At 46.3% G+C, this 25,829-nt stretch overlaps 1 protein-coding gene across 3 annotated transcripts in view; it reads left to right on the forward strand.

Moving 5' to 3' along the window:
- GALNT16 (polypeptide N-acetylgalactosaminyltransferase 16) overlaps positions 1 to 24,112 on the forward strand; it is a 74,951-nt gene extending 50,839 nt beyond the window's left edge. Inside the window, exons 5-16 of one of the 3 annotated variants that reach the window (XM_014942021.1) lie at positions 452 to 517; positions 1,586 to 1,707; positions 3,693 to 3,780; positions 4,804 to 4,888; positions 5,380 to 5,483; positions 9,307 to 9,433; positions 10,390 to 10,482; positions 12,890 to 12,973; positions 13,738 to 13,879; positions 15,265 to 15,381; positions 20,236 to 20,375; positions 22,873 to 24,112. In XM_014942021.1, the coding sequence (XP_014797507.1) occupies positions 452 to 517; positions 1,586 to 1,707; positions 3,693 to 3,780; positions 4,804 to 4,888; positions 5,380 to 5,483; positions 9,307 to 9,433; positions 10,390 to 10,482; positions 12,890 to 12,973; positions 13,738 to 13,879; positions 15,265 to 15,381; positions 20,236 to 20,373 (1,166 nt within the window). In that variant the 3' untranslated portion in view covers positions 20,374 to 20,375; positions 22,873 to 24,112. Of the gene's footprint in view, positions 1 to 451; positions 518 to 1,585; positions 1,708 to 3,692; positions 3,781 to 4,803; positions 4,889 to 5,379; positions 5,484 to 9,306; positions 9,434 to 10,389; positions 10,483 to 12,889; positions 12,974 to 13,737; positions 13,880 to 15,264; positions 15,382 to 20,235 lie in introns of all 3 variants that reach the window. The other 2 variants (XM_014942022.1, XM_014942023.1) reach the window with 2 other exon arrangements.
- Positions 24,113 to 25,829: the final 1,717 nt, after the last annotated feature.

Consider the following 25,829-nt stretch of genomic DNA (forward strand, 5'->3'; position numbering starts at 1 on the left):
GAAACTGCCCCGAGAACAAATGGTGGGAAATGCCCAGGTGAGCCGCTGAAGGCAAAGAGAGCGGATGAGACCGCTTTATATGACAGGGACTCTCTTTTACTTGGCACGTTGGTGATTTGCAGCCGTGGCTCCCCGTGGTCCCTCTGTTTCATCAGTGGTCGGTGCCGCGTTGCCAGTGCGTGCGTTTGTGAGATGCTGAGTGCAGGAGGGTGAAGGCCTGGCTGCTCAGAGCATCAGGACACACAGGCTCAGTGGTCCGAGGAGGACAGCAAGCAAGCAGTGCTCTTCTGTGTGCTCTTTTAGACAGTCAGGGTGATTAACGTGATACTAAGTGAAGGCAGAATTTCCCCTCCTGTGGAGAAGCAGGAGAACAGTTAATTGGAGCTCTCTGTTGAAGCCAAATAATTCATGCATGTGTGCCAAATGTTTTTTTTTTTTTTCCTTCCCTAAGCTGAGGACTGCCAACTCCTTACGAAGATCCCGAAAGTTAAGTGTCTACGAAACACCCGGCGGGAAGGTGAGTGTGGAAAGCTTGGTACAGATTTTGTAGGTTTTCCCCCATGACCCTGTTTGCTTGCCAACTGCTTGCGTGTTGTTTCTTATGATTAGTGTTTGTTTTTTCAGTATGAGAGTTTGGTGTCCTAGTTTGGAGGCTCTGTGGAGGGAGAACCTGGCTTATCAACACTCAGGCTTCAGGGCTCTCATTTTGTACTTTAAATAATGAGAAGTGGTGTCCAGAGGCCCTGGCTAGAACAAGGACCGCAGTTTAAGATCTTATGAATATAGATGCAGATGTAAGTCTTACCCTTTTAAACTCCAGAGTGCAAGATAACAAGCCATCTAGGAGATGTGGGAAAGGGAAAAACAATCATATATCTATCATAAATAGATACCATTAAGGAAAGTTATTTCTCGCATATCTCCTATGTGCATAAATGGTAATGCTGACTCTCCCGGCTGCTCCTCAGTTTGACTCACATGTGCTGGCTTATTTCTAAACCTGTCAGGGCACAGCAGGCCTGGAGCAAGGGTCTGGAAGGGGAGATGACAGTCACTGCTCAGTTCACAAAGGGCATTCCAGGTGGTCTGTAGGAAAGTATGGAGACATCTGAGAGACAGCTTGACATCTCTGGCTGCAGGGCAGAATAAAGGACAAGGGAGAATAAAGCAGATAAGCAGTAAGAAAGGCAACAAGCAGGGAGTAGAGCTTGATCCCATGGAGGTGGTGAGAGAGGCAGCAGGGTGGCTCTGATGGGAGAGGCACTGAGCAGGCAGCAGCAAGGTGCCTGTGGGGAGGGCTGGAAGTGAAGGGGAATGTCATCAAGGCAGGAACCGGATGAAAACTCAGTGGTGTGGACAGAAGTCACAGGTGAGGTCATTCTTTGTCTGCTGACAGGGCTTGGCTGAGAGCATGTCCTCCAGGGCATGCCCTGCTAAAGCTGCTCTCTGCTTCTGGTGGAGATGTGATACAGGAGAACCACCTGTTCTTCTCCTGTACACACACAAGTATTTTATTTTCTGAAGGAGGCTCAACTATTTTCCTTCCTAACCTTCCTGCTCTTCTGCTGTCCTTTCCTCATCGTAGGGCTGATTCGCTCTCGGGTGCGAGGCGCAGAAGTGGCTACTGCTGACATCCTCACCTTCTTGGACAGTCACTGTGAAGTCAACAGTGAGTGGCTGCAGCCAATGCTTCAGAGAGTGAAAGAGGTGAGTGCCATCTCCCCTTGTGGAAAGGATGGAGCTGACCTGGCTTGTGCTGGTGGATCCTCTGCCCTCACATGCCATCAGCAGTGCCAGTGAGGACAGCATTCCCAGTTACTCCTCAGGCAGGCTGTCACAGAGGAAAGTACAGCCTGAGCTAGATGGGCAAGAGATCCCTGACGGGCTTCTGCCTTCTCCTGCTAATGTGGCAGGGCTGGAAGTGCTCAGTGATGGTGCAGTGGTGAATGCTTGAACCACTAACTTATACCTTGGGTCTCCTGCAGGTGCTGTGCTTCCTATTCCTGTCCACCCTTACAGAGGACAGCCACTTCTGCAGCACGCACTGTGCAACTGTTCCGTGGTGGCCATCTCCCTTCTTGCTGCTGGACCCTCCCCTCTGCCTTGTCACTGCCAAAACTTTCCTTCCGTTAATGCTCCTGCTGAGCTGCCAAAACACATCACCTGCACGTGGGCGGCTTCCTAGCACAGAGGAGCTGCCTGTGGGCACGGGGATGTCCCTTTGCTGGTTCACTTGGGAAAGGATTGACATGGGGCTGGAAGAGTGAAAATGCAGCAGGAGCATTAGCAGCTGTCACCCTGGCTGTGCTGTAGGGCTGGAGGGGGAGACATATGGCTCCACTGTAAGAGCAAACCGGGGAGAAGTGATGCGAGGAGTCACAGCCGTGCTTGCAAGTGGCAGAGATTGATCCTCTCCTCTGAAAGGAGGATTCCATGTAGTTATGGCCCCCAGGAGAAGGGGTGGAGGCTCTAATGCTGCCTTGTATTCGTGTTTTCTTGGCTTAATGTGAAGGGGCAGAAGACAGTGAAACTTCAGGATTGATGACTTAAAAGCTCCTGCTTTTTATTCCTGCTCAATAAATCCTCCATCTCGAAAGCCCATAAATGTTTTCTTTACTGCTGCTCTTTAAGTCAAGCTGCAGCAGCAACAGCGTAGGGGTCCCTGACCAGAAAGGACCTCACAAGTTTCTTCAGGGAAGGATCTAAGTTGCAGAAGATTGTGTGCTGACTCCAGTATTATTTAGTGAGCGGATTTCAAGTCAGCCTATTTCTGACCTACTTCCTACATTTCTGATGTGCATCCTGGTTCAGATTGCAGTCTTGCCATGCCTGGTCCTAGCATTGGCTGGTTGGAGCAGTGGCTGGAGCACCAGGCTGCCGGGTGGGTGCCGGGGGGGGCTCAGGCTGGGCAGACGTACTCTTGCTGTACTCATAAACATGAGTAATGGCTCTCACCTAGGACGCACCATCCTGGCCAAGTGTGCTACAGCAGGAGGAACTGTTGCAAGGCACAAAATGGAGGTTTGATAGGAAAGGCTGGCAGCTTGTCCCATAACAAGACGCTGTTTCTGGCATTGCCAGCTCTCTGCTTCGTCATATATTTCAGCTCCCACAAGCCTGTCTTTAATTCCCTGTCTCATGATGCTGAAAAATTGCTATAATCTCAACTTATAGTTAGTCAAATAATTGCAGAGGAAAACTGTAAATATCTATACCCTTTAATGCCGGTAGAGTACCCCCAGTATCTTAATATTATAATGCCATGGTTTTTTTCAGTTTGCACTATGGTTCTTAAGTGTGAGGTCTTGATTCACAGTACTTGTTAGGAAAATGCTTTATTAGTAGGTTGATCATATCTAGGCTGATGATAATACATTAGTTCAAGGATGACTGAGCAGAAAGTATGCTGGCAGTAGATATCAAAACCAAGCAGAAAACCTTTGAGACAGTGATTCATGTCCCGTAACTTGGGCAGGAAATAAAGAACTGTTTCTTTGCAGCACTCCTGGGTGTTGGGGACCCTGGATCCCTTGCTCAGCTACCAGAACTGCACTGGAGAAGTCAGACAAAGATTTACATGTGTAGCTTTGTGTTTTCTGATCTCTGGCAGCTTTTCCAGACATTCAAGAAAAGCCTGACTCTTCTTTTTTTTTTTTTTTTTTTTTTCCCCCCCCGTTCTCTCTCTCCCTCAGGATTATACCCGAGTGGTGAGTCCAATCATTGATGTTATCAGCCTGGATAATTTTGCCTATCTGGCAGCATCAGCAGATCTGAGGGGAGGTGGGTATAATGGCTTGTGTCAGTTAGGCCTGAGGGATGGTGCATGAAAAATAATTTATGTTCTCTTCAGCTTTCTAAGAAAACAGAGCGATCATCTTTTCTGATGGGTTCTCTGTCCTCTTTTTCCTGCAACTTGCAAAGTCAGATCTTTTGCAGAATTAAAACCCAACTAGTGATTCCCTCTTGAGCTTGCATCACTGCCACAACATTTTGCAATTTCAGGGCTTAGTTAACTGGTTAAACATATCACCATGCCCTCCCTACACTACACGTACGCTGGAATCTGACAGGCACTTACAGTTGCTGCTCCTAACTGCCCAGCTACCTCATGGTATGTTCTGAAAAGCATTTTCCCTTCTCGCCTGGCGGCTGAACCCCATTGCAGCTGTTCCTGTGGTCACCCACAGTGCCTGGTGCTCTTTTCCCTCTTCTATGGCTGGGGTTCACTGCCACACTGCTGGCCTGCAAAAAGCTACTCGTTCTGTGGCTACCCTTCGCCTGTGGCTACCACTAACATGGTCTAACCTTAGTGACTGTGCTGTGCTTAACTATCCACCACAGGCCAACTGTAAATAAATGGTAGCCTTGAAAGAGGTGATGGTTATGGTCCCTTCCAATCCAAACTATTCTGTGATGCTATGATTCTGTGATTGTATCTGTAGGCCTCTGTTCCCAGAATACATCACATCCCACAAAGTCCTTTGATTAAAGCCTCATAGCTTTGGCAGACAGGGAAGCGTAAGACTGACTGGCCAAAATGCAATTACATCTCTCACTGACAACACTGTCCTGAAGATACGGAGTGGAATTGAGCAGAAATCTGTAATGCCAAGGGATAAGGATGCCAAGACAGAAGCTGGTGACTTCTTAGCTACGTTAGGATAGACTCTTACCATTTTCGGTAGACCACAAGGGAGGTCAGGGAAGAAAGGCAGGGATAGCCTGTGATGTAAAGGTGGAGACTATCACTGAAGCTAGAAAAACAATAACAAAACCTATTTCATGTGTTTCTTTTCTTCTCAGGGTTTGACTGGAGCCTTCACTTTAAGTGGGAACAGATTCCTATAGAGCAGAAGATGTCCAGAACAGACCCAACTCAGTCTATAAGGTAGCTGTCTCCGATGGACTGTGTACAGCCCCCCAAATGCCTTTACTAAGCCTTCACCTGTGAGACAAGGGACTGCCTTGCTGAGGACAAAATGTCACAAACCCTTTGTGTTATTTTCTGAATGCATTGAGGTCTATACCCTGATTCTGAGAGTATTACTCCCTGAATATTTTAAGAATAGCAATTATAGGCTTGTAGGCAAGCCACCTCTACAAGCCAACTCTTTTATATGTTATGCATTTGTATAAATGCAAAAGACACAGAATCACTCATGTGGTGCTTGCAGAACCATCTAGCAAAGGCAGGAGGATGATCTAGTGAGGGAGGGGCTCAGAAGCCTACTGCAGATTCATATCCCTGCTCTACTATTTTCCTCTTTTAAATAAGATACGATTTTTCAGGCCTGACAAATTGTCTGCCCTCTAAGATGAAGATGCTTGTGCTACATGTACACGTGATCATTTTGTGTGGGCTTGTGTGTTCTTTTCCAGAACCCCTGTCATAGCAGGAGGCATCTTTGTGATCGACAAGTCCTGGTTTAACCACCTGGGAAAATACGATACTCAAATGGACATCTGGGGAGGAGAAAACTTTGGTAAGTTTAGGGTGTTTCAGGGGAATGACACACTAATGCACAACCACTTCCCAGTCTTCATCTCCGACCACAACTCTCCTTTAGAGAGATATGATCCACATGTAAGTCTAGAGACATGGTCAAGTATTCCCCATGTTGGTCAGAATTGTATCATCGTCAGCTTTGTGCAAAGTAGAGGCTTTTTTCGATCAGGGCTATCACTCTCTTGCAGCGTATGCACTATTATGCACGTACTCCCACAGTATAAGAAAGAGGAACATCCTGATATTGAAATTGTTGCTTGTTTTTGGAGTATATTCCTCCAGTCCTTCACATGACAGTCTGTGTTGCCCCAGCTCTGAAGTGGACAGTCACTCCTATGCTCTCTTCTTATACCTGTTCCTCTTTTCCAGATAAGTCTGAGTTGCTCTCCCAGCTTGATAGGTCAGAATGATGTTTTTCCTAATAAAACAAGCCTCTTTTTGTAAGTGGAATTTGGGTGCAAATAGATGGAGAACGCAAACATTTAGAAGCAGACTAGGGCATCACAAACATCTAAGGAATTCAGAGGCCCAGGGTGGTCTGTCCACTCAAGGGCTGTTATCTTATAGGGCATGGTGCTGAAACCCATCTCCTTGCACTTCATGGTGGCACAGATATTCCAGGCATCTCTCTTTGCCCTGTGTGAAGGGATGCTGCAGTGTCACTAGGTGTTAGTGACAAAAGGAAGGAGGGTATTGAAAGAGGTTCAGAGAGACCCCGTGTATTTAGGGCATTCATTTAGAAATGATGCAGGTGGAGCTGAAGAGATAAAAGCCTTACTCTGTTTTGCAGTCAACTGAAATAGACTTTTCCGTAGCTAATGCTGCCAAAAAATTATTCTGTTTCTACAGTTTCCATAAATGTCACAGATTTGTAAATAAATCCCTTTAAAGAAGAATTTATATGGTGTTTTCTAGCACCTGAAGGACCAATTAGAAAGAAAGAAAGAAATAGTCAGGAAGAGGAAACTTCATTCTCCGAACTCAGCTGGGAGAGCTGCCTCTTTCTGAAATGCTCTTTGAAACCAGTGTGAGAACCAGGAAATAATATTTTTGGCTGATATCAAGGTACCACTTTTTTAAAACAAAGTATATAATAATGAGTGCTTGTATTCTCTGTTTTCTGAGGTCTTGCTTCAGTTTTATGATATTCACGATATTAAAAAGGGATATTAAATGGGGCTTGCATTGGGATCTCAGCAGTGCTAGTAGCATCAGCGAAGCATTGTAGGCAGAAGTAACAGGCAGCCTTTACCCAGGCATGAAGATCCCATCTCCCGTGTCCCTCAGACTCCTCTGCATAGCCAAACTCAGCTCCTTGCTGTTCACTAGCCCTGCTCCAGCTGCAGAGCCAGCCACTTGGCCGTCCTGCCAGCCTCCAAGCTGCAACTGTGTAGAAGCTGTAAACCCCGAAGATGGAGAAAAAATATTTCTTTAGGCTTTTGGCTGTCTGTTCCTGCCCACTTGGGAGCCCAGTGTTGTTTGGTGCGTACGTCAGTACCTTGATGCTAAGCAGAGCTCTCTGCCATAAGTGGCAGTAAATTACCTGCACGCCCACAGCCCTTCCTGTATGTAGAGCTGATCAAAACCTCCACAGAATTCCATCATTCTCCTTCAAATTGTTCTGGTAAAGCCTGGCAGTGACTGGGCCAGGCTGTGTGGGACTGGGCCAGGTGTGCAGGGCTTGCCAGTTTTGCCTTGTTGTGTGGTTTCCCTGTAAATTCGTTGTCTCCCATCACTTGTCTCTTATCCTGCACCTTCATTGAAGAGGGCAAAGCTAAGTGCACAATGCTCTGTTTAATTGGACCTGTCCCTCAGCTGCATTGCCACGCCATCACTCTGATGATGGCCATGGGAAGGTATTTTAGAAGCAAAGTAGACTATTCTTTTTTAAAGCTAACTTTCGTTCAGCTCTTCAGCATAATGTGAGGCAGCAAATCAGCCAGAGGTTCTACATTGAGCCTGTTGTTGCATAGCAGAGGGGAAGAAGTCCACTGTGATGGGTAAAAGCCACGGAGATTACGCAGTTTAAAACACATACGGACTAGGTCACATCCTGGAAAATATACAGCAAGAATTCCTCCTATGCTTTCCATCAGAGGATGGATGAAGGTCCGTAATTAGCTATGTTTGATCTCCATTTTCTCTTCTGTGCCCAAAGTCTGCATTCTCTCACCACTTCTTTAAAGAATTCTGTCATTTCTAAACCTGGACATGCAGCCTGTCTGTGTGCCTAAGATATCAGTATGGCACGAGGAATCCTCTCTTGGGAAATGGACATTGTTTTAAGTTACACATGCTAGATTGAGAGTTTTGTTTTTGTTATAGCCTGGAGTGAGTCAGAACCTCATTCCAGGAGAGCAGATGCCAGCTGGACACACCACCAGACAGAAACTCATGTCTTGGCCTTTTGTTTGTTTTTAAAGCCTTTCCTCTCTTCAAAGCTGAAATTCCCTATTGAAAAGTGACTGAAAATAATAAGCTCTAGGAAAGTGTCAGGGAGATACAAGAGCTAGTAAGAAATGCTACAAAATACAGTCTAATAAAATGGTTTTTTTACTTAGAAGCTAAATTAAATACACCATCTTCCCCCCTAAACACTCTGTTTAAACAAACCTTCCCAGGAGCTAGAGAGGAAAGCTATGTAGAAATATGAAGGTTGGGAAGATGTTAGTGTGTGTACATGCTTTGAAAGAGCCATTAGATCTGGATACATAATTTCTTTGTAATTTCCAAACATCAGAGCCCCACATTTCAGGCATTACTGGAGGGAAATTCCAACTGAGTAAAAGTTTTTGAAGTAATCAGTCTACACAATCTGAGGCCCTTTTGGTAAGGACTACCAAACTACGCAGCTAATTTTCATTTTCCCTCTTCCTTCTTCTCTTCTCACCGCCACATGAAACACAAGAGGAAAGCCCCTCTGGTGTGGTAGTGATTAAACTTGCGAGGACAGACCCGTAAGCTTGAGCGAGGTCACATCTCTTCTGTGATGCAAATAAGTGCCTGTACATCAAAGCTCCGTGTTCTTCTAATCCTTTAACAAAATATTGAATTTAGCTTCAGGACCAGCTGGATTTCTTCAAGTAGCAGATTTCTCTCTGTACTTTTATAGTCACACTTTTATACTAGACTGATTTTTGCTCTCAGTATATCCTCTAGCAGCAGCAACTGGTGACAAACTGGAACCCAGTCATCTCCTTTTTTTTTTCTTTTTTCAATTAACAGAGCCAAACAGGACAAGACCAAGATATTGTAAGATGGATAACATGAAGATATGAGGGAGAGGACTCTGCTCTAGACATTGACTCACTCCCTATACCCTCATCTTGTTCTCTTCTTTCTCCTTGTCTCCTAAACTTTCTTTCTTCCTCACATCGTTTGCTTTACACAGTGAATTCTTTTTTTCTTTCATCCAGACACAGGGTTGGAGAGTTACAAAATTCCAAAAGAAGGTGGGTGTGGGGGGTGTTCCCAAATGTCATCTTGAAGGCCTGACAGCAACCACAAGGACCTGGTCAAAGGGAAAGGTGTCTCACTGAAATGGTCAAGGGAGCAAAGAGAGGAGTGGCACTGGAGAAGGCCGGGAAGTGTCTGAGCCATAAAGGTTACCGCCATTTTAGGAAAAGGAGGACAGTTTTTCCATTCTTACCATGGCATCGCTTTTCCTGGTTTTGCTGTTGCAAGCAATACATCTAGAGTAGAAGAACAAGGTTTTGAGACACACTGCTGAAGTTGGCCTTCTTGGAAATGCTGCCAAATCTGCCTGCAGATGTATGTATGACTCTTGGGGTCTCTTCCAGAGCTCTCTTTCCGAGTGTGGATGTGTGGTGGCAGCTTGGAGATTGTTCCCTGCAGTCGAGTGGGACATGTGTTCAGGAAGCGCCATCCGTACGACTTCCCTGAGGGCAACGCACTGACATACATCAAGTAGGTGTTGAGTAGTTCCTGGTAGCAGCCAGGTCACCTTGATGTTGGGCATGTCTAAATAAGCCTGAGTTCTTTGTTGTCTTTCTGCCTGATGGCGGAGGAGAACAGCTTGTGGCTGAGCATCTGTTCTCAAGGGAAGGATGAGTTGCTGTTTTCTGTGAACAAAACCTGTTTCCTTCTCTGTTGTTTGTATTAGTGCACCTTGCTCTTCTTCAGTCTGCAGTGGAGCAGGGGGAGCAGTACCCAAGAGAGACCCTGGCCATTTGTAGATACTGCCCTGACATGTGCCTGTGTATCAGCAGTCCTTAGTCATCCCTCTTGTCTCTGAGCTCCTTTTGAGTCCAGAGATCATACTGAGCTGTGTGTTCTCTGAGACAAGCCCTAAGGACCACTTCCACTGCAGGACAGATGGGAAGAGAAAAAAGATGAGACAAAGCACTTCACAGTGACAGTGGTTAAGGACTGGCACAGAGTCCCAGAGAGGTGGTGAAATCTCCATCCTTGGAGATTTCAAAACGTGGCCAGACAAGACCCTGAACAACATGACGTAACCTGAAGCTAGTCTGCTTTGGGCAGGAGGTTGGACCTGATGATACCTAGAGGTGCTTTCCAAGCAGAATTATTCCATGGCGTTATTCTAATCTGAAGAAAGTGGTACTGTAAAGGAGGGTGATGGCCACAGTCAGTCCAGGTGTCTCTGCAGAGGCAGTATATTTGAGAAAATCATGGTAAACTGTGGCTGTTAAAATTTTAACTTCTGAAGTGTCCTTGCAAGGCTTTGTAGACTTAACAGATTCAACCTTTCTCCATCCATACTGCCCACTGTGACTCATGTTTGGGACTGTCTCCCACTCCCACCTAGCAGACAGGCCTTGGTCTGCCCACCCAGTGCCTGCTCGCTGGGAGGGCAGGTTCTCCAGCAGCACTCATCAAAGCGTCTCCTCATCCCTGTGCAGGAACACCAAGCGCACAGCGGAGGTGTGGATGGATGAATACAAGCAGTACTACTATGAGGCCCGGCCATCTGCCATTGGGAAGTCATTTGGAAGGTAAGCTGCCCCCAGACCTCAGTAGAAGAGTTCTGGTAAGCTCCTTGCTAGCAAGAAGTAGGTTTTGGATCTTCTCTGGGGCTAAGTGTGGGAAACAGAATTGCTCTGACTGGCTGGCTTGCCAGCTTGAGTGTCTGGCTAACAAGGTTTGCTTCTATTTCACTTTATTTTTCCCCCAGTAACCCTGCATAAATCATTTGTTAGCAGAAGGCCAAAGTGATCTGTAATGAAATTAAAAGGCCAGACATTTTAAGTGGATAGATAAGAATATTTTCTAACACAGCATGCAGCTGCTCTGGAAATATGAACCATGCGGTTACTAGAGCTTGACCCAAAGTTCCTGTGTGGACGCAGAATCCTGGGGCAAACAGCTACCTGGCACATGGGGCAGGTTCCACTTGGTGCACTCCCCTCTCTCCTGATGAGTGAATGGATGGTTTGCCTGGTTAGCAGGGCAGGAGAGAGCCAATGGTGACCAACGCAGAATTCTGGGGCAAACAGCTACCTGGCACATGGGGCAGGTTGCACTTGATGTACTCCCCTCTCTTCTGATAAGTGAATGGGTGGTTTGCCTGGTTAGCAGGGCAGGAGAGAGCCAATGGTGAGATATGTCATTTAGAAACACAATCTGGTTGTGACTCATCTCCAGCACCTGCTGAGCCCACTTCTGTGCAGAACTGTGCTCCTTTACAGCACCTTTGCTAAAACTGTCTCCAGGCCACATAGGATTTGGGCTTAAGCTTTCTTTGTCACCCAGAAATCAATGATGGATACCAAAACTTGGGATGAGAAGAGAGCTTCTCTCTGCACTAACAAACCTTGTTACTCCCAAATAAACATAAAACAATCCTAGGAGTGTATATGTTTGGGTTATCTCTGTAGGTTATATCTGCCTGTGAACAAGTGACTATTGTAAAGGTCCCTTCCAACCTAGACAATTCTATGATTCTATCAGCTTAAGGACTTGGTAAACATGGTCGTAGCTACATGCACCAGGTAATGATGCATCTCCTGCTTATTTGATGACAGGCAGGTTTGGTCTGATCCACACACACTTTTTTGTTGTACATCGTGTTTTATTATCATGATGCATGACATATTTTTGTACAAATAGCTTTGCCCACCTCATTTATCTGTCTTTGAGCTGACTGCAGCCGCTGGGCTGGGGCCAAATAGCAAGTAACCCAGCTGCTTGTGAAGGAAACTGGACTATTGCGTATTGGACATGGATATATTGCTAATGTGTTTTAGGGCCAAAGCCTGCAGTTCTTGTTCACACAGACTTCCTAGTGGCTTTACTGGCAGCATGCTGGGCTGGGGCCAAATAGCTGCTTGTGAAGGAAACTGGACTATTGCGTGTTGGACATGGATATATTGCTAATGTGTTTTAGGGCCAAAGCCTGCAGTTCTTGTTCACACAGACTTCCTAGTGGCTTTACTGGCAGCATTGGCTGAGTAAGAGCTGGAGCAAAGCTGTAGGATTTGATTTCAGGCAATTTCTTGACCTGTGGTACCAGCACTGTGAAACACACATTAAATCTAGATTTTAGAATGCAAATGCCTCTGACACCATCACTGTCACCTGGGCCTAAAATTGACCCTTCTTCCCTACAATTTTTCTGTGAATAGGATCTGAGTACATTCTCCTGAGGTATGGGCAGTACCATGGCATCTGTTGGCTGAGGATGGCAAGGAATATGGGTGCAGCAGTTAAGTCCTTCCCAACAGACAAATGTAGTGGTATAGCTTGAAGAGCAGAGTCCCTAGTGTCACTACTTGAGGGAAGTCCTCTTCTTCAGCCAAGCAGATCAGCAGTGGGAGCACTGCTGCGGCATATGGTTACCAGGATGCGGAGTCAATTTCCCCTTATATTCCTCCTCTTTGCCCATATTGCCCAAGGCCAAATGTACTTTAGGTCTGTAACCCAATCTAAGCCTCGAGTTGCTGCCATGTTTCCTCACCTCTACCACACACAGATAAACCATTTGTATATTTCTGAGCACCAATGCTTTCTAGACCTTTTCAGGAGCTGATGATTGAGCAAGTTTCATGGTATGCCTCTACAGGGGCACACAGAGGCAGAAGCACTTTCATGGTCCTGCACTAAATATATTTTCTGTAATGTATTATTTAACGCTGTAGGTCCTGGGCCCTGCCATCATTCTGAGCCAAAGGAAGTACAAGAACTGCTCTCTGAAGGTGTTTGTCTTCCTTTTCTATTTTCTGCCACTTGCTTCTCCTTTTCGCCTCAGGTCACTGCTAGTGCTCTGAACCCAGCAACAACTAGGTGGGAGAATGAGTAAGGGGGAAAAGTCATGTAGTCACCCTCAAACCTCCTGGCTGATCTTCACTGTTCCCCTCCCTCCTGTTTGCTACCTTGTCCTCAACAACCTGCCTGTCTTTCCAGTGTTGCAGACCGAGTGGAGCAGCGGCGCAAACTGAACTGTAAATCCTTCCAGTGGTATCTGGAGAACGTCTACCCCGAGCTCAAGTGAGTCAGTTCCCTGCTTGTAGAAATCTCTGAAGGATCTGGGAGGTGGGTCACAACACGAAGCTGAGCCTTAACAGCAGTGGTCAAAGGAGAGACAGAGCTGTGCCTGCGGCTTCCCCTGCGGCGGGTCAGGATGCTGTAATGCTGTGGTGTTGCTCTGCTGGGAGGTAGCCTGGGTAGAGCTGTGTTGTTGGCACTTGCTGTCAAACACAGCCTGACAACACATATTGCTAATGTGTTTTAGGGCCAAAGCCTGCAGTTCTTGTTCACACAGACTTCCTAGTGGCTTTACTGGCAGCATTGGCTGAGTAAGAGCTGGAGATCTTTAGTCTCAGTCAAGCAAAGTTAGTATCTAACATGGGTCAAGGCTAATCCATCCAGCTGTAGTCTGGCCTTGACAAACCCTTCCTGTCCGGAAGACTCTGGAAAAGGAGGAGGCAGGAGCAGGATAAGTCAGTGTGGATATGACTTTTTACTGGGACTGGCCTCTTTCAGAAGAGACATCATGCTGAAATGCTTGGGGTGCACCTAAAGCACCTAATGCCTTCTGAAACAAAATGGTACCAGCCCTCTGACCAAGTTCTCCATTGACTTTTGCCTCCTTCAGGCATTTCCAGTGGATAGCTAGCATGATATTGCTAATTTTCTGTCCAATAAAGGGGACTATGTTTCAGTAAGTGTGGCCAGATATGCCCTTCTAAATGTGTGTGCGCTTTGGATATTTCTGTGTATGAACTGCCATGCAACTGTCATTTTCCTTCAAGGGTTCCTGAAAAGGAGCTGATTCCAGGAATAATTAAACAAGGAGGAAGCTGCCTGGAATCTTGGGCACAGGATACCACAGGGAATACATTGGCTGGCATGGGAATCTGTAAAGGAACAGTCAACAATCCACCTGTCACTCAGGTAAGGCAGGCTACAGTTCGGTGCTTTGCTCCTGCTTCTGCCCTTTTTGTTACCAGTGAATGAAAAAGCATCTCTGGCCTTGGTGGGTTTGTACAGGAGTGAAAGAAGGAAGAATGAATTTTGCCCTGATAATGATTTTAATAGTAAGCAGAGAAAGAAGCTGTGCCCATCTCTTAGAGCTCTGTTGGCTCAACAGCCCCAGCAGTCAGGCACAGAGTGGGAAGGTTTTCATCACTCAAACACAACAGGTAGTGCTTGAACGCTCAGGGGTGTGACTAGTCTGTGCAACAGGCAGACAACCAGGGTTTGAGTCATGTAGCTGTTCTCACTCAGACCGTTGCTTGAGTGTGCTGTGCTTCACTGTTCAGCCTGTGAGAAATGGTCCTGGGGTGTGCTTGGCTAGTACCCTGGCACGTGGGTAAGAGAACTTCCCGGGATCAGAAATGTTCCCTGGTCTGCCAGTTCAGCTGTAGCTGCAGATGGCTTGAATTGCACTGTTTTACAGATGCGTTTCAACAGAAAGCCCAAGTAGAATTTAAATAGCCAAGACCCCAGCTGCAGTAATTTGCAGCTTTCCTAACTGCAGTGGAGCTGTGCTGGTTTATACCAGCTGAGGATCTGCACTCAGCCTCTTCTTTTGGTGACCAAAAGCAGCAGGGAAGCAGCTTGAGAAAGTTAAGGGTCACAGTAGGATATTTTATGCCAGAGAACACATATCCACATCTGTTAACTGTTGGAAACCAGTTTGCAGCCAGCGTTCAACGTGCCATTTAATCTGACTCATTGTTTCATGTCATTACCGTTTGAAATGTCTGAAACTTATTGCATTTTGTATTTCTTCCTTGGGGAAAGTGTAATAGTAATAGCTGATTGGTTTGGGTATCCATCTCGTGAGAGGAGGGGAAAATGAAGTGGTTTGTGCTTTATGTGTGCTGGTGATATATGTGGATATGCTTACATGTGTTTTGCTTCACTTGGCAATCTGTAGGTCCCAGATACCTGTTACAGAACGTGTCTGCTATGTAAAATATGCAGAGGCAGTCACATGCCATGTAAATCAGGGGTCGGGGTCCTCCCTGCTTTGTAGGCCTAAATCTGTAAAGCTGCAGAGCAGGGAGCTGCATGGGATCCAAGGTTAATCAGACAGCTCAGATGGAAGGAGGGGGGACCTGACCAAAGCAGCAGGCTTTGAAATGGTCACGATGCACTAAGCCTGAGCGTAGACTTCTGATCAGTTGAAGACTACTGCCATAGTCCACCCAGGGAGCCTGTGGAAAGAGTTGAACAAAGGATACAAGTTTTTGAAGTACTCTTTCTCCCTCATCTGATCACCATTATGATCCTAACCTTTCTTTTCTGGAACTATTCTTTTTCTTATGCCAAAGGAGTGGGTGTTCAGTGACCCTTTAATTAGACAGCAGGACAAGTGTCTTTCCATTGCCTCCTTCTCTACTGGCTCTCAAATCACACTGGAAGCCTGCAATCAGAAAGATGGCAGACAGGTAGGTAACTGTCCATGTGTTTTTAATCCCACCATTCCCACATATCAGTGTTCCTACAGCAGTGCAGCCTGCAAGGGAAAACTTAGTACTATCAAAGTGTACAAAAGTCCTGTCCATCTTCTGAATCTCCCTCTCTGGTGTGTTTCGTAAGCTCGGATGTATGAGGTTGCCCACAACCAGAGCAGGGAGCACAGATTACACTGGTATGTGGGTGTCTGCTCTGCCTGGGCCCTGGCAGCGTGGTTACCTGCAGCTCAGCAGCACCCCGACATCGCTCCTTGTTCCTTATGTTCACATTTATGCTCGGCCGGATCGGTGCATGGATGGAGCATGGCATCAGAGAAGGGTAGATAAGCAGCAAGTGCTTTTGAGGTACCCAGGAGAAGGGTGATGTGTGCTATCATTTGTTAACTTCTTTAGAAGTGAGAGAACTGTGTTCTTTGTGCTAGTTCTGGACATGTGAACAGAGCTTTAAAACTGAGCACGTGCAACTCATTTGAGAAGTACCGATGACATAAAGCACCATATGTTCCACCCAAACTGCTCCCTGGGGAAAAATACACAGCAGCAGTGTTCCCAACAAAACGCAGCTCTGTGACTCTTATGCTGTTCCAAGATGTTCATCCCTGATCTGTCAGGACATATCAGTCATTTCGCCTTACAGCACAAGGTAAGAGATGGCCTCTGCAATGGCCAGGATGCCCTCACAGAGATGTGATGTGCCTTTTTATCAGAACTGGGCAAAACACAACAGGTTACAACCCAGCACTGGCAGACAGTGGACTGTGCTTCCCTCTACACCAAGACAGAACAGGTTTTCTGTCATCTGAGGCTGTGCTGGCGCTATGTATCCTGACACATCTATTGTTTTGATGGCCCAAAGGTAGGAGACAACCCAGCTTGCTACCAGGCCTCAGCACCATCCTCTTTTGTCAGTACTTTTTAACTCTATACAAATCTCTGAATTTAGTTCTTCCTGAAAGAAAGTGCTGAAATCCAGTCTTGCCCATTTATGGAAAGCCTGTGTCAACTTTCCTCTGGAGATCTGGTTAATGCAGAAATGTCTTGAAGAGTTGTCACCGTGAATATGCTGGGAAAACTCTGAGTTTGGATTAGCCTTGCAAGAATATCCCGGGCGGGCTGTGCTTGCCTGCTCCCTTTTCTTGCTGGTAATCACTTACCCCCTTGCTGTGTAATTAGGTCATTAGCTTCCCCTTAGGTGCCTTGCAGCATTTTCCTCCCTGGCAGCAGCGAGGACTCAAGCAGCTGCCAAAATCAGCTGTCTTTCCCCGCCTCCCCTCTCATGGAAGGACAAGGGTCCCCTGAAGCGGGGTGGAGTGCAAGCTCTATTAGCCAGAAGAGAGATTAATCCACCCTAACACAAGCAGGCTCTTTCCCCTGCTGGAATAGGATTTATTGAGCCTTGATGTGTTGATTATATACAGGCTCATTATACAGACATGCACACACACTTAAGGATGTGAGCTGTTGTTTTCCATTACCTTGTGTGAACAAACTGCGCTTAAATCAAGGACTTGACCTAGCAGATGATTGAGCCAGCTGACTGTGAGCAACGATTTTATTTAAGCATTTCAAATAATTAGACTGATTTGAATCTCAGCTGCCATTGCAAACCACCTGTGGCTGAAGGGATGAGATGAGGATGATGTGCGAGAAGGGCACTTGAATTTTTAATCTAATTTGGGTTGAAATGCTCTGAAATGCTGGGGGTTTTTGGAAGTGCCAAACTTCCATTTCAGATTTCTACTTATAAAGCCAGTTTTACTTGCAATGCTCAAGTTTATTGTGTTCTCGAGGAATGTTGTTATGGTCCCTTTCTTCCACTAACACAACAGTAATTGTTGTTAATACTGACATTGGATTTTAATTAGCTCAAAGTCAGTCATCTTTGCAAACTGTCCCATTCTCTCTCCTCCGTCTCTGTTCTAGAGGGACCACCTGCATTTAACGCAATGTTTTCTGCTTAGTTTGGGAACTGACTCTTTCTCTGTTGTCTCCTAGGTGGAAAGTGAGCCTAACGGCTTTTATGGGGTCATCTGAGAGTGTATGTCTGGGCTGGCAAGGCATGTTTCTGGCAACAGAAAGCAAAGACAGAGAGGGAGTCTGGTTCTTCCTGGGTCTGCAGCTTGCAGAACCCCCTTCCTGGGATGTCACCCAAGCCTGCGGGGCTCCTGATATTTGGGAGGTTAAGTTCCAAGGAGATGTTCACTACTGTAGAAACTTTAAAGTGCAAAATGAAAGAGTAAAACTGGAGGGAACAAACTCAGCCAGTTGCCCTATGACTTGCCTATCTCCCCATGGGTACTCACAGCCCAAAGTGTGAGTAATGGAGGGAGAGCAGTGTTTTCAGAATACAGATGTATTTTCAGAATATGCATACTCCCCAGTTCAAGTGGGCTTCTCAGAAAGTCAGAGGGGCTGAGTGGGAGTAGAGAAAGGGAAGCTGAGCAAGCGATAGCCCTGAGTAGGTGGTCTGAGTGGAAGGGAGTGAGCCTGGGCAACGTGCATCACATGTACGATATCTTAAGAGGAGACAGTGACAGGATGAAAACCCAGTTTTGAACGTCTCTGGTGTCACACTCATGAGAAGGCTATGGTGGAAGACATTTGGACTCTTTAGACTTCACATCTGTCTGAGTGATGCAAAAGGCAAAATTTCTGACAAAAGATGGGGCACATCATAACTTAATTTTTTAGTGTCACCAGAGCAGATTGGTTAGATCCTTATGACAGTGCCATGAAGCTCCTAAAGTTACTTTTTGCTTTCAAACATAGTGAAGCCATGCCCATGCTACACAGCTGTTGTGCATTAAGCACGTCCACAGGGCAGATAACTTTATTTTCATTTTTGAGTGCTAACAACAGCCCATCTAACATAAACTCTAGCAGAGGCTTTACAGTATTATGAGCTATATCTAAAGCATTACTTCAAAATAACTCTAGAACTTTGCAAGTAGGAGAATATGAAACAATGGTCAAAATTTAGATCGTTTTTGGTTCTGTCAGACTACTCTCCCTTGGGTTGAAAGGAACCGGGAACAAAATCTATTTGGCACCATGATCCCGTTGATCATTCAACAGCAACAGCTGGCACTGCTAGCAGAAGACCAGCCAAGAGCTATTCTGCATAATCAGAACTAGATTTCAAACCAGATGGATGTTATCCATAATGTTATTTGGAGAATAGCATTTTTTAGTTGAATGCACAATAAATTATTGCCTTTTGCTTTGGTTTTGGCTCTGACTGGCAGTAGGAGTGGCGTTTTAATTTGTATTATAGTGAGGACAAATAGAAGGCAAAGTGAGAGTCAGACACTAAAACAAGAGAATGAAAATGAGAAACACTGGCACAGTATTTCCCAACAGAACAAGCAGCATGCTGAGAAATCCTATTAAAAAGCCATATTTCATTAAAATGTGCTGAAGGAATGTGACCCCAGCCTGAAAATGAGGACACTAAGTTTTCTTGTGAGACAAACAGTATTTGAAGTCCTATGTGCCTTTGGACATGATTGGGATTTTTTTCCCCACCGTGCTTCGCAGTGTATCATATTATTTGAGGTGCAGACAAACGCAAATATAGACTATTGGATAAAATAAGGAGTGAAAACCTGTCTGTTCTGGAAGCACCTGACTTGATTATCCTGAAAAATTACACTAGTGTAAACACTTCCACCTCTTGTATATATTATGTAGATGAGAACTGGTTATTTCTGACTTTTCTTTTAGTGATCGCACATGGGGTGCTTCTACCCAGTCACCTCAAAGTGCGTTACAATGACAGATAATAAAGATGGTGAGAGGCTTTACAAAAGAGCGGGGAAATTTTTGATTGACATTGGGGAAGAGGATCAAGACACAATATTTCAAAGAAAATATGGATTCTTATTTTTCCATCTCCACTCCAAACCTGCTGTGACCAGTAAACTGTATTATCTCCATCTGCACAAGAAAGGGAGACCAAGGAAGATTTTCAAGCCAAAATTTTTCAGATTGTGCAATGCTTATGTCTTCCAAAAGCTTTCCTTCCAAGTACAGAACAGTCATAATGTCTGGATGTAGGAGAGGACTCTCTCTAGTGTTTGGCTGTGTATGCAGTAGGTATCTGCTCTGTTTGTTTGTTTTTCCTAAAGATCATCACTGTTGTTTAAAAGTTAGCTGTCCAGGCTCCACTTGTGGTCTGTGGAGAAAGCTGGGCCCTTTCAGAAGGTGCTTGTACCTTGTACCCCTCCATAAGTATGTCACATAGGATTGCAAAGAAGAGGCAGCTGAGAAGGGTGCAGAGCTATGAAGAGCTTTCAGTGTAGTGCTGATAAAAACCTTGACTTTGAGAGATGTAAGGACATGGAAGAGAGAGATGTGATCTAGTCAAGCAGCAAGAAGCATGATTTTTGCATTCTGTGGATGGATTGCTTTCCATGTTGGGAGGGCTTTCAATGCTTTGCTTTCTGTGGATTGGAAAGAAGCCATAGAAGGGTTTCAGATCTTGACAGGTATCCGAATGCCTAGAGATGCAGGACAAGAAATGGCAGGGAAATTGTTGATATGATATGCTTTTGAAAATGCCACTAGTTGCTTATTTTTACATTGTTTGCCTTATAGATGCTTCTGAATATCTAGCCCTATAACTCAGCTAAACGCAAACTCCAGGTATCATTAACACAGGAAACCAGTGCTTTGGCAATGCTGCCCATACACAGATTTGCAGTCTCCCCCTTTGTTGGGGCTTACTCAAGGTTTATGCTCAACCTTTCTCCTCCAGCTTGGAGGCACAGTTCACAGTTCTGTGGTGAAATGGAAGTAACGGCATGTTTCTTCTCTGTCTTCTCACAGAAGTGGAAGATGAAAGGCAGTTTCATTCAGCACTTTGTCAGCGGTCTCTGCCTGGAAAACCAGAGTGGGAGAGTGGTGACCAACCCTTGCCAAGCAGATGCACCTGGCCAACAGTGGGAGCTGCTACAAGCAACATGATGGTAGCAAAGAGATCTCCTTGTCTCTTTGTGCATGAGACTTTGGGAACAGAAGGGGATTGGGAAGGGAGGAATGGTTTTGTATGTCTGACCCTAAATGTGTTCATTGTGCCCATCTGCAAGCCACCATTTCAGCTGAGCACTTGGTGTTTTTGAGCTTTTCAGAAAAGAAGCTGGGGGTGAGAGAGGGATGAGGAGAATTGTTGAAATTTTCCCATCTGTTCTAAGTTCTCCTTTGTAGCTGATGTCTGTGCACAGCTGCACCCAGAAAGGGGGGAGGACCCAGCCCAATACGCGGAGTGACCAGAACTGCCTTGCAGCTCTCCCCATCCATTCCTTGCTCCGCATCCAGATTCCATGACCTCCAGTCCAACAGCTTAAACAGTGCTTATACAAACATTGGTAGCTCTTTGGCTTCCCTGACTTTTCAGTCTAACATCATGCATCATTTATGCATGCATGTCTGTCAGTGAGAACTGGCCAGAAGAAGAGTCATCATGAGGAGTGGAGGGGCTGGGAAGGAACTAGCAGACCCAGGGGCATGTTTTTAACCTCTTTGTGGTGGGCCTGTTCCTTCTTCTGCCCGCAGTAGCTGCTCTACAGCCAAACATGCTGAGGTTGGGAAACGAGGCACAATGCTGACGAGAGCTGGAAACGGGACAATCTGTTTCACCAGCATAACCAGGGATTGTCTTGGGAACTATTCCCTCTTAGAATCATAGAATCATAGAATGGTTAGAGTTGGAAGGGACATTAAAGGTCATCAGGTTCCAACCCCCCTGCCATGGGCAGGGACACCTCCCACTAGACCAGGTTGCTCAAAGCCCCATCCAGCCTGGCCTTGAACACCTCCAGGGATGGGGCAGCCACAACTTCCCTGGGCAACCTGTTCCAGTGCTTCACCACCCTCACAGGAAAGAAATGAACTCTTGAATTCTTGCTTCCATTTTTTTACGGGTGGAAGGCCAGCCCTGCCTCCATGAGTGATCCAAGCCCGCAGGCAGCACCTGGGTTCAGGGTACCACGCTCCTGCGGAGCTGGTCAAGGACACTTTGGGATGGCAGAGAAGCTGGTCCTGTTCTCTGGCTGCTCTTCCTGGTGCTACCCAATGCTGCTCACTGCTCCCCACACCGAAGGGGATGCGCTGCACTTGGGTCAGGCCTGTGCCAGGAGCCCACCCAGTCCCCTGCTGTGAGAAGCAGAAGGGGACAACCCCTAGCTCATCGCAGGCTTCCAGCTGCTGGCTGAGCAGGAGCACAGCCCTCTCTCTGGCTCTCCAGCTCCACATGGCCCTTATGAACACAGCCCACCATGACAGGCCACCCAGTCCCTCTGTCTAGGTGTTTTCCCCCCTCTCTCAGAAAGAGGAGGTGAAAAGGTGTGGGGCTGCTCCATTTGTGACGCCCAGCTCTCGTCCCAGTTGGGCACCTTGGAGAGGTTGGTTGGTGAAGCTGAAACTGCCCCCTGCACAAATGCTTCCCTTCTCCAAGAAAATCCCCACAACATTACCTTCTCCTGCTAGATCTGTTAAATTTTCCTCTTGGAGCTAGGTTTTGTAAACCAGCCCTCCTCTCCAGGGGCCTGGCAGGGGAACCAGATGGTGGGGACACTTCAGTAGGCAATTGCTTGCTTGGATCCTTTCTGATCTGGTGTAAAAGAAACATGATGTTCATTTGGATTCTGAACAGCTGGCTGCTTTTGATCATGCTTTTGTATCCCTTTTTAATACTTTCTCCTACCTTGGTATTAGCCCAAACCATTGACAAAAGAACAGATAACTGTTCTTCATGTGTTGCATGTGCTCAAAAGTGCTTGTGTGATGACTGGACGATTTGTTTTATGTTCTTGGATCTTTTATTTAAAAAAATAAACCAGCCAGGCGGCAGGAGCTCTTTTCCTGTTTTCCCCTTCCCTTTGACTTCAGCTCACCGTCCCATCACTGATAAACTAGATGAACGACCTGCCTGCACTGTGAAAACTCAAGAGGCAGTTCCCTTTGGTGCCAAGCTTACAGCATGGTGCAGCCATGCTTCTGTGTGGGAATGGGGGGCACTGACTCTGCAGAGATTTCTCTTTCCCGTTGTAGAGATGCTTTGGGCCTGAACCACCGAGGCCAGGAAAGAGCAGAGAAGGAAATAATATAGCCTAGGAACAGAGAGAGGGCAGGACAGGCAGACCTGTCAGGGGGGAGAGATGCCATCCTACTAGCAATTGGTTTTTTTAAACAAGAATATGTAGGAGATGCTACTTCCAGAACATCACTGTCAGGCAGTAGGGGACGGGAACGGTCAAGTTCTCACATACCTGGCTTGAAAAAAGTTGATGCAAAGACAGACGAAAGGCCATTGAGCAGGTACTGTACGTAAGCCCTGTATACAATAAGGTGCTAAAGGATTACATCTTTTCATCAAAATGCATCCTAAGTGGACCATCTGAGCTTCCCCCATTTCACTCTCCAGCAGCTTGAGGGTTGCAGCTAACAGCATGTTCACTCCTCCAGCAGGTACTGCTTCCTTCCTTCTTGCTCCCACTGTGTGTGTGCAGCTTTCTTGCAGTTCCTTCTTCATAACCGTACTGGGACTAGGACCCAGCTCCTCTACAGACAATTCTCCTGACTGCTGCAGACCACAGGAGCCCTGCTTACAGCCTCCAAGCTTTGGGCCAGCCCTGGTTCAAAGGGCTCTTGTCAGCTCGCTGGCTGCTGCCCTTGACTTTGTGCTTGGCTCCAATGCTGGAGGTCACTGACTGCTCCTGGAGCAGAGGTACCTGGACTAGCTGTGTTGATTTGTGCCTCTTTTCCTGCTGCTCACCACCTGGCAGAGTGTGAACTGGTGTCCATGTGGGGCTGGGAGCTGAGGCAGCTTGAAGCTTGGACACTCTTCTTCAGGTGCCCCAGCCTGGGGGAGAAAAGGGAAAAGGTGGGCATATGCTAGATGTCAATAATTTATCCCTGGAGTTAGGGACTACCAGAGCCCTAAAGCTACGTGGTTTTGGCTCTGTTCTCCTGAGGTCACCCCTCCACTTGTCACACTTGACTGTCAGCTAAAGCACCCTCCTGTTGGTCCAATGCAGATCTCCTCCGACATCATCTGCTGGAAGCCATGGGTTTCCAATGGCTTTTAGCAATCGCTGAAAAGGGGGGGTGCATTACAAAAGGCTGCTTTCAAGTGTAGGCAAACTAAACTTCTCCTCAGAATAAACAAAGTCTTGCCCAAACTCATCAGTAGTATACTTTCCATTTTCCTTGCACTGAAGGGAAGGAGGAATTATGTTCTCTGTGCTTTTTTCCCCCAGGGTCCATGCAGTGCCATGTTTTGGAACAGGTCTCCAGTGAGGTTTTTGAAAGCAAACTGAGCCCTCAAATTTGGCCTGGTGATTTCTTCCTTTAACAGTCAGAACAAGCAGCTGCTCGCCCTTGTTTTCCTGTTTACTTTAAGCAGCCCCCCAGACTGTCAATGCAGAACATTTGCATTGGTAATACCTTTTAAGAAAGCTGTTATTGTATCAGATCATCCAATGTAATTTTGTGTGCTGTGAACCAATTGGGGGTTTATTTAAGAGGAGCTGAAACTACTGTTGTACAGAAATCAATTTCAAAACGTTTATTTTCCCCACCCACTTGCAAGTTGCACTTTGCCAGATGTAATTTATGTGGAGCCCAGATTTGTTTTCCCTTTTCTTGAAGAAAGCATGTGCCAGAATCTGTTTAATGCCTGGAATAAAAACCACTTTGAAACAAGTGTTTCAGCCTGTTCTTATTCCCTCTCACTTCCCATCAGAAAAGAGCCTCCATCCTTTCTTGCCTGGTCCCTGCCTCTGTCTCTCCCTGGGTTTGTCCACCCAGACGTACATGGGTTCCTGGGTTGCTTCTAGAAAGATACTGCAGGAGCTGACAGAGGCATTTCTAAGGTACAATGGCTTATCAGTTGACCACGGCTGAAGAAGCCCTCCCCAGCTGGCCAAGCAGCAATGTTTCCTTTCTGGCAAAAGTTAAGAGCAGTTAATGGACTGCCTTTTACAGGCTGAAAGAAGTAGCTGGGTGTGGGGGGAACTAATTCTTCCTGTAACTCCCTTCTTGATCTTCTCCTCAGGCTATGAGCCTGCCTATTCCTTTCTAAGCCTCCCAAAGGTCTTTCTTCTGCCTCTGGCTTGAGGGCACGGAAGCGTCACCACCCACAGATGCCTGAGCCTCAAGTACTGCGACTCCCCCAGAAAACTGGTAAGCCTTCCTAATCTCACTTTATTAGAAAAAAAAAAAAAGGAAAAAAACCCCAGCCAGCAATGTCAATTTGGAGGCTTTGAGTTTAAAATCAGGGCTTAACCGCCTGCTGCTTCACCCACCCAGGCTTTTTCAAACTTCTATCAGAAAAGCAGCTGTGCCAGAGCCTCCCTCTAGGGAAGGAGGGTGAAGGTGTGCTGGAAGTTAGCTGGTGTTGGGGAAACCAGTGCTTCCCTGTGCTGCCTGGTGCCATATCTGGTGTTTCAGCGCTGTGGGAACTCAATAAAAAGGAAAAGAGTTGGGGCTCTCTCTCTTGGTGCAGCTTTTGTAGCAGGACATCAGTTGGGCTGTGTCCCTGCGGTCCTGCCATGCACCCCCTGAGTGCTGACCGCCAAAGTGTCCTAGAAACCAGGAGATTCTCAGGCTGTAATGATGGCTGGGAAGACTTTAATTAGTCCTGTCGAGGAAAATGAAATATTGATCTTCCACAGGGCCAAATGGGAGGGGGGAAGAGAAATGAGTGAGGGACGGGTTCCCCTCTGAGGAGGACAGGGTCGGACGTGCAGTGATCTGGCACACAAATGAGGTAGAGAAGAGTTTGGAGTAGAAACAGTTGCATCAAAGGGGACTAGAACCAAGTATGGGGAAAATTATAGGGGAGTAAATTCTGTGCAGGAGGTTAAAAACATAGCAGCACCACATCCACAGTTTGATGCAGTTGGGTCAAATTTGGTAAATGCTTTGTGTCAAAAGGCAAATCAAGTGTTGTTTGGATTGTTTGTTTGTTTGTTTGTTTGTTTGTTTTTAATACTCAAATAGTTCATTTTAGCACTCACAAAGCAGATTATTTTCTTAGGAACGGAGATGTTCTCCAGGCTACATTCAGTAAGAAAGTCAGGTGCTAGGAGATCTCCATTTTCTGCAGTCTGTTAAAAGGGATGTGCTTTATACAAAGGTCTTATATGAGTGTCTCTTTGTTCTTAAAACCCTCTGCTGTTGAGCTACAGGCGGTGCTGAGGTGGATACCTCTGTCCCTCTAATTGGACTTTTTCAGCACTTTAGAAATAAATACTAATGGCAGAAGAATCTGGAAACCTGACTGCTGCTTTTCCTTCAGCAGAGCATCCTAATACACTTCTTGCATCCTTTCTCTTTCATCTTGCACTGCTTGGCCAAAGCAGCTGAAGAGCTCGTGTATCCCTCCTTCTTAGGGGGCCGAAGATTCATACCTTCCTGGT

This window comes from Calidris pugnax, unplaced genomic scaffold, assembly GCF_001431845.1.
Source record: "Calidris pugnax isolate Ruff unplaced genomic scaffold, ASM143184v1 scaffold56, whole genome shotgun sequence".
NCBI lineage: Eukaryota > Metazoa > Chordata > Aves > Charadriiformes > Scolopacidae > Calidris > Calidris pugnax.